Source organism: Lepidochelys olivacea (genome assembly GCF_965140295.1).
Source record: "Lepidochelys olivacea isolate rLepOli2 genome assembly, chromosome: 1".
In the NCBI taxonomy this organism is placed as follows: domain Eukaryota; kingdom Metazoa; phylum Chordata; order Testudines; family Cheloniidae; genus Lepidochelys; species Lepidochelys olivacea.
In genome coordinates, this window is record NC_140411.1 from 189,645,310 (window position 1) to 189,653,520 (window position 8,211).

At 44.7% G+C, this 8,211-nt stretch overlaps 1 protein-coding gene across 2 annotated transcripts in view; it reads right to left on the bottom strand.

Annotated features, from left to right (window-relative positions):
- CRYBG3 (crystallin beta-gamma domain containing 3) overlaps window positions 1–6,805 on the bottom strand; it is a 125,000-nt gene extending 118,195 nt beyond the window's left edge. For both annotated transcript variants that reach the window (XR_014712057.1, XM_084631060.1), the window contains exon 1: window positions 6,449–6,805. Coding sequence is in view for 1 of the 2 variants with exons in the window: in XM_084631060.1 (XP_084487186.1) it covers window positions 6,449–6,591 (143 nt within the window). In the remaining variant the exon portion in view is untranslated. The remainder of the gene's footprint in view (window positions 1–6,448) is intronic.
- Between the last annotated feature and the right edge of the window lie 1,406 nt (window positions 6,806–8,211).

Sequence of the window (8,211 nt, forward strand, 5' to 3'; positions counted from 1 at the left end):
CCACCTTGAGCACTGGAGCTGAGGGGTGGGAGCAGTGCCTGCGGGTGAGACTGTGCGGAGCCACTTGGGCGCCTCGGCCCAGCAGCCGGACCTGCTGCTGGCTGCGTCCAGGACACAGCGTGGTCCACGGTGCCAGGACAGGCGGGAAACCTGCCTTAGCACCCCGACTGTGCTGCCGACCGGTAGCCGCCGGAGGTAAGTCCATGCCCCAACCCTGCGCCTCAATCCCCTGCCCCATCCCTGAGCACCCCCAAACCCAGAACCCCTTCCTGCACCCCAAACCCCTCATCCCTGGCCCCACCCCAGAACCTGCACCCCCAGCCCAGAGCCCTGACCCCCCTCGCATACCACAATCCCCTGCCCCAGCCCAGAGCCCCCTCCCACATCCCAAACCCCTCATCCCCAGCTCCGTTGGGTCGTGGGTATCAACAATTTTCTTCAACGGGGTCCCCAGAAAAAAAGTTTGAAAACCACTGGAAGGATAGCTTTATGGGTGTAACTTTGGGAATCACATCTTATGCGTAAGGTGAACGTAACATCACTGCTCTTCAGAGACTGGTATTGTATAGAACCTTTTCTCTGTACCATATTAATAACCCTGACTGACACTGGTTATTTGGTCTCTTGAGTATATTTCATAACGAAAAAATGAACCGAAGTGTGGTCAAGCAATTGTCTATACAATTTATCAACAAGACGTTCTTAGATAGAATAAGTAAAATTCTATCATTTGTAAAAGTTCTTTGTTAGAAGCCAAATGGATGAACAGCACAATAATTTAAGTAAAAGACCCCTGAAACCCAAATTAAAGGTTAGAATTGATTGGGTTTGTTTTTTTGTTTTTTTTAATCCAATTGTACAAAGGCCCTCCAAACCAAAACCGCCCCAAATTAGTTCACTTCTTCTGGTAGCTATTCAAATGAATGATGATACAATGAAAAAGAAAATTTCCTGGCTAAAACTTGCTGAATGATACAAAAGATAACTAGTAGCATGCAAATGTTTTGAAGAAGGTTGGTTATAACTCCCTGTTAAGATGAATGACTGGATAGCACAAGTTTCACACCTTCCTAGAAGCTTCTTTTGAATCATATTTATTTATTCATTTATTTTAAAGTTGGACGATGTCACAGAAGCCAAACATTTCTAACTGAATCAGCTGTGCACTGATTTACATGATCTGGTTGCAGATACAGCTCGTGATCGCTCTCCTTACAGTGTGTATGATATTACACATTGATCACTTCAGATAAGCTATTACCAGCAGGAGAGTGGGGTGGGGGGAGGTATTTTTTCATGCTTTGTGTGTATAAAAAGATCTTCTACACTTTCCACAGTATGCATCCGATGAGGTGAGGTGTAGCTCACGAAAGCTTGTGCTCAAATAAATTGGTTAGTCTCTAAGGTGCCACAAGTACTCCTTTTCTTTTTGTGAATACAGACTAACACGGCTGTTACTCTGAAACTAGTCTGCATGTGTTATTTTTTCATAGAACAGCTCAAGCATGTCTCATGATTATCACATCTAAAAACTGCTCTCGAGCATAAATTAACAATAAAAACTATTAATCAAATGAAGCGCTCATGAGATTACAAGATGCTGATTAACATTATCAACAGTGATCAGAAAGTTTCAAAGAAAACAGCCTTATGGTCTAAAAAAGGCTCCCAAGACAGCAGGGGGCAGGATTTGCATCACCATGCTGAGTGTCGGGGAGGGCATGGTCCAAGAAAAAAAAAAAAAAAGCACAGAAATAAGGTGGCCCCAGAGTTAAGCAGAAAAGCCTACAGGCCACACAGGTGGGTAAAAAACCCACCGAATCTTAAAAAGGTAAGCCCAAAATTTGCTTACTCTAAGCCACTTGGCAACAGAAGTAGAATCCTCTGCATCATTTGTTCTGGGGAGGGGAGGGGAAGGAAAATCAGCAGTTCAGTGACTCCATAGAAGTGTGTTGCCTAAGCTTTAGGAACAATCAGATCTTTGGTTTTGGATACACTCAAGTTCTTTTTCTCTATGCTTTCGAAGTTGCAACTGACCAGATTAATTTCTAATGTAACTCCACAGAAGATATAAGCCAGAGGTGGGCAAACTATGTGGCCCGCGGGACTGTCCTGCCCGGCCCCTGAGCTCCCGGCCGGGGAGGCTAGCCCCTGGCCCCTCCCCCACCGTCCCCCCCCTTCCTCAGCCACACTGCTGCGCAGGGAGCGCTCTGGCCTGCCGCTCCTGCCGGGCAGCTCAGCTTGTGCCCACCCACCTCCCAGGCTTTCTAATAAGCCAGTCCTGCCGCCCTGAGCAGCATGGTAAGGGGGTGGGGAGCGGGGGTTGCATATGGGGCCTGGGGAGCAGTCAGGGGACAGGTAGCGGGGGCTTAAATAGGGGGCGGGGTCCAGGGAGGACGGTCGGGGTGGGGGGTCCCGGGAGGGGTCAGTCAGGGAACAAGAAGCAGGGGGAGTTGGATGGGTTGGGGGCTCTGAGAGGGGCATTCAGGGGGAAGGAAGTGGGAGGGGGCGGAGCCAGGCTGTTTGGGGAGGCACAACCTTCCCTACACAGCCCTCCATACTGTTTCACAACCCCGATGTGGCCCTCAGGCCAAAAAGTTTGCCCACCCCTGATATAAGCAGTCAATGGAGATACACAAGGGATGAATTTGGCCCAGCATGTCATATTGCTTTTTATTCCTGTTCTTAGTTGAACCACTTCCCCTTTCTTAAATTCAGGGCTTGTTAAATAACTCAATATCAAGATTTCTTTCTACCTGTTTTAAATTTGGCCTGATTCCAATTTATTTTGAAATGATACTTTCGGTACAAAATTAACTAACCTGGCTTTATAGATTTTCCTAATACTTCATGAAAGAAGCATTCCCCAATTTACTTTATGTAGTCCATGTAATAAAAACATGCATATAAAGCAGTCTTAGTTTTCTCCATATTTTACTGGATTATACATTTTTGTACACTATGAAGCACACTACATCAAAATGGCAGAGAAACCTGTGGCACTCTTCTCAGCTCAATGGTGTTAAATGTACGCAATCACGTTAATTGATTAAGAAAGCTACCAGTGGAAACCAAATACAAGAACTTCAGCATTCCAAGCACATTCTCTGCAATCAAGCAGGACAAAAAAAACTTGAGCAAACCAAATGGGACTTTTCATAACTTAACCAACACTTTCACTTTCAACAGAAGTCAGAGCTGGCCCTCAGGTTACCACACAAAGTATTGTACACCAAAGCCAAAAAGCCTCATACAAAATTAAATCAGTGTGGACTATCTAATCAATACAAAGCTCTTGATTGCATGAACTGAAATCATGGTTCAAATTTTATCTAGTTCTCAGACTCCCAACCCTTCAGTCAGACAGAGGGAAGTCTACCATTCAATTAAGTCTACAAAGCTCATTTTTAAACTCCCAAATCATTGAACTGAACTCTCCCCATCATCACAGGAATCTTTCTGTTTATGGTGGGACAGCCTGAAGAAATCCAAATTAGGATATTTCCATTCCCTATTGACCATAACAAGGAGCATGTTCTGAAGGGCCCCTTAAGATCAGTAACTATCACTACTCCAAAGCACTGACAAAAAGAAGCTTGACTAGACATTTTTGGTTGCCTTTTCACTTTCCAAGTCTGTTCCTCTTCCCTCTACATTAATCTCCCCTGGCAAAGATAACTCGCCTGGCAGCCAGACAGATGCTTTTGAGCCTAATATTGTTCTTTTTTTTTTTTTTTTTTTGCCAGACCAGGTCACATTAATGAAAGGCCAATGGGGCCATGCCTACTCGGAATATTCAATATAGCGATGCATCAAAACTGAACATTTTGTAGTGACATTTAAGAACCTCTTTAATCACTATGTATCCAGGGGAACTTTAAGATAACCCATTCAAGACAGTAGTGCAAATTGCACTTTTAATTAGAGAGGATCTCATTCACCACACTCCCAGTAAGCTGGAGAAGCAAGAGTTCTGAGGTAACTTTGAAATCCACATCTTTCACAGGAAGAATTACTTAGATATCCACCAGCTCATTGTATTGATCAGCATTTTCTCTATTTCAATGCATACCAATATTATTCCTGAAACGCCAAAATTTAAAACACATATATTAAATAAAAGAAAAAGGTCTGATACAGAAAAAAGCTGATCATCTGACAAGTTTGGTAACCACAAGAGACCCCAGCAGAGCAGTGTCAAACATGCATCTTTCCATAAGAAAACTACAGTTTTCTCCTCTTTCAATCTCCTGAGGACAGTGGCCAGAAATCAGAAACCAAGTAGAGGTCTCAGATCTTACTTCATTTTGTAAGCTCTCTTTACAATCAATGTGACACATTAATAAACTGTTTCCTACTGTTAATACTTCTATTTCTTGTAGCCTTAGTCCCATCTATATGGGGTTAGATCTTCCAGTCCTTCTCCACTCCAGTTGATCTTAAAGCAGTTCCTCAGAAACTCCAAAGCTATTCAAATCCTTTTCTATGACATCCATACATCTAGTATTGGGTCTTCCAACCCTTCTCTTACTCCCCACTTCGAAGTTTAACACCCTGTGTTTTATATATTCTTCCACATGTTCTTTTCACGTGCCCAAACCCAGCAGACTCCTTCTGCTTTTCTATAATTGGTACCACCTTCACACTTCCCCTAATTCCCATTTTGAACATGGTCCATCCTTGTAACTGCAAGCATCCGCCTTAACATTATCATTCCCCCTGTATTCAAGATCTCCTCCTGTCTCTTCCTCAGTGCCCTGCATTCAGAGCTATACAAAAGTGCAGGCCTAATTACAGTCTTGTAGATCTTACTTTTCAGTTTGATTGGCACTTTCCTAAGGCAGATAGCTCTGCTCACTTCTCTCCATTTACTCCATGCCTTTCCTGTACTGCTTATAAGTTGGTCACTGAATACCACTGAACCTAGATACTTGGACTTCTGTAACTTTGGTACTGCTTAGGATTGTAACTGTAGGTCACATATTTCATATTAACATTTGAACACACGATCAGTATTTGTATTGCAGTAGCATCTGATTTATAACACAGAAAGAGAAAGCTATAATAGTAAAAACTTAAAAAACAAACAAACAAAACCCCAAAATCCTATACCCTATATTGCAACCTTTCAGATTCTAAGAAAGGGGTTATAGCTGTTTGGAAGAAAATTACCAAAAAAATCCAACAGAGACACTGATGGTCAGAAACAATTTTCTATTTGCAATATTAAGAAAGCTTGAACAGTATTTTTCTGATCTGAGTAACCCCAACACCAAGCATTTAAATTAATTTTAGCAATTTTGATGCAGTTTATTTACAGTAAGAGGAGAAAAAGCAGGTTGATAGGATACAGCTACATTTATACAGGGCCAAAAGCAAAACTCTGGATCCAGTCACCACCTGAACATCAGGGGGTGCAGGTCTAAAGCTTGCAGCTCAGGCTCATCTCAGAAATGATTAAAATTGCACATAATATCTCAGGGCTAGTCCACTGCCAAATTTCAAAAAGCATCACTTCTTGTCCTGTGGAGAGTCTTCCTGTCAAGTTTGTTTCCCTTCCCCACTTCATTCTTGAAAACAACTCTGGGGAGGGGAGAAACACTTGAGACTGACTAGGCAGGTACATTTGTGTCCTCGCTTTAACGATGGTGTTCTGGCTAACAGAAAATGAATGTGCAACTCTACATTACTTTAGTCCCCAGTGAGATACTTAAAAGTGGCTTCGTTTCTTCATGCACTAATTTGCCCAATGTGATATTGCTACTTACATAGTTTCCATCAGCCCATCCAACTACCATCCTCAAGTCTCTTTGTATCAGAGCAGTAAATCCTTACTTCCATGGACTGAAATTTACTCATCTGACATTGATTTAAAGCATCCTACCGTTTTATGGAGATTTTGGCAAGGAGAGGTTCAGAGTGCCACGCTCAGTGAAACGGTCACAGCTTGAAACTGCCTCAAAATGACACTGTGACATTACCTGATCTTTGCGAGGCTGCTGGGTTGACGATCAACAGAGGGAGGGGTCCCAATAATTTCTCTCTCTTGTAACCCAAGCTGGACTTAAACTTCACAATACATACACACACACACCCTCTCCAAGCCGCTCAAAATAATAAACAACAACGGTCTCCCCTCCTTTTTAGTGTTGTAATATCTGGAAGCGCCCCAGCTGCCCTTGGCAATTGGCACGTAGCCACTGACTTCTGCTTCTCAGCCTGTTCTAAGAGTTTGGTTGGCAACTGTTTCCCATTACACTGTTCAGTGCTGGAGGGAGCCAGAAATGAAAGTGGATTCAATGGGGCTCGGAGTCTCCGAAGGTGGGGCGTACGAGAGATCTCTAGCGTATCCCTCCAGATCAGAGAGAGAGGAAGAAAAATGCAATCAAGAAAACCAGGCAAGTTCCCAACAAGTTCCCCCCGCTCCCCGATGCGGCTGCGCGCCTACCTGTGCGTGGCCGGCTCCCGGAGGTGCGCCTTGTCCCCTTCCTCCTGCTCCTCCTTGGCCCGGGGAGGGCTCTTGGTGAAGAACCTGGAGAAGCTGCTATGCCAGGAGGAGCCGGTTCTCCTCTGGCTGCCCCAGCCGGACATCTCCGGCAGAGTGAGAAGGGGAAGCGGCGTCGATGGCTCGGAGCAGGGGCAGGACGGGATCCCTTCGCCTCCTCCCAGCAGCACAGCACAGCACCGCCGCGCCTGCCCTCTCCAAGTTCCTGCCTAGTCCATAATCGCAGAGGGGAAGAGACGCGGGGAGCTGCCCAAGGGAAGAGCGCAGGCGGCCGCCCCGAGCTGCCCCGTCCCCCCAGCCGCCGAGACACAACCGCGACTGCACGGCTCCCTGCCGCCCGCCCCGCAAGGCGGAGCTGCCACGGCCGGCCAGGGGCACGCCCCCCAACCCATCAGCAGCCCGGGCCGCTGCAGCTCCGCCCATTTCTCCTCCTCTCTCGGCACGGCTTAAGAGGCTGCTTCCTCTCCAGCCCCTGCCGGCTCGTTAGCCAGGAACTTCAGGTTGCTTGAGTTGAGGCTTGCCTTCCCCAGGCGACCATGTTAATAAATCCCAACCTCCACTAAGCACACGCACAGTGCTTGGTTGTAGCACATGCCAGTAGAGCACCTTGATTCACTGTGCTCCAGAGCAAGGCCAGCATTAGTTTAAACATTTCCTGCTTCAATGTTCTATGTTCTTTACTACTGGCACCAACCCAGGAGGTGGGCCCATGCTTTAGGGCAGACGCTGTTGTCTTTAATTGCTTCTATAGTACATGCTCCAGGCATTGCTAAAGCTTGACACTCCATAACAAGCAAATACTAGACCTTGACCCCCAGGAGCTTAGAGTCTAAATTAGATCTATGGCAAAAGATGAGAAACAAAAGTTTCAGGTGTGAAGCATAGGGAGGATGCAGGCTATTAATACAGACAGGTAAAAACGGACAAGTATTTACAATGTAACAGGATGAGATGATCAGCAAAGGTTGCAAGTTACAGGAAGAAAAGTTTCAAGGGTATTACTTATAGCACAGGAATGCCTAGAGTTGCCTTTGTCTTGGCACCAAGATCAGAGCCCCATTGGACTATGTACTATATAAACACAGTAAGGAACAGTCCCTGCCCAGAAGAGCTTGCAATACAAGCTAAATAGACAAGACAAATGGCCAGAGACAAGTAGTATTGAAAATCAAAATAAGCTGTAATATACACATCTTGTTAGTTCCTACTGGTTGGGCTTTTTGCTTAATTTAATATGTTGTAATTTGCAGGAACAAAGTCAGGGAACAGATCAGAAGTGAGGATTAACAGGAGGAGACAAATGGCAAACAGGAAGAAGAGAGTCATGATAATTTCAGGAGTCTTCAAAATCCTCAACAGTGAAGGAATGCTTTAAATCTAGCCTCGTTTTTACTATTTTCCTACTTTTCCTACTAACTTGCATTTTGATAATGGAAACTATAGCATTCAATGTAACTCTTTGTCCCTAGTCAGTACTTTCATGCTCCTACACTAAACTTGGGGTTGCAACATTTAGGTTGAAACAGAGTAGGAGCACATTCATTTCAAAATAAGAAACTGCGTACACTTTTTAATATTTTTGGGCCATTTTAAGGGAAGAATGTATCATGTAGCATCCTAAAGGATTAGAAAACATGCCTCAGTGATAGACTCAAAGAACACAATCTATTTAGCATAACAAAGAGAAAGTTAAGGGGTGACTTGAT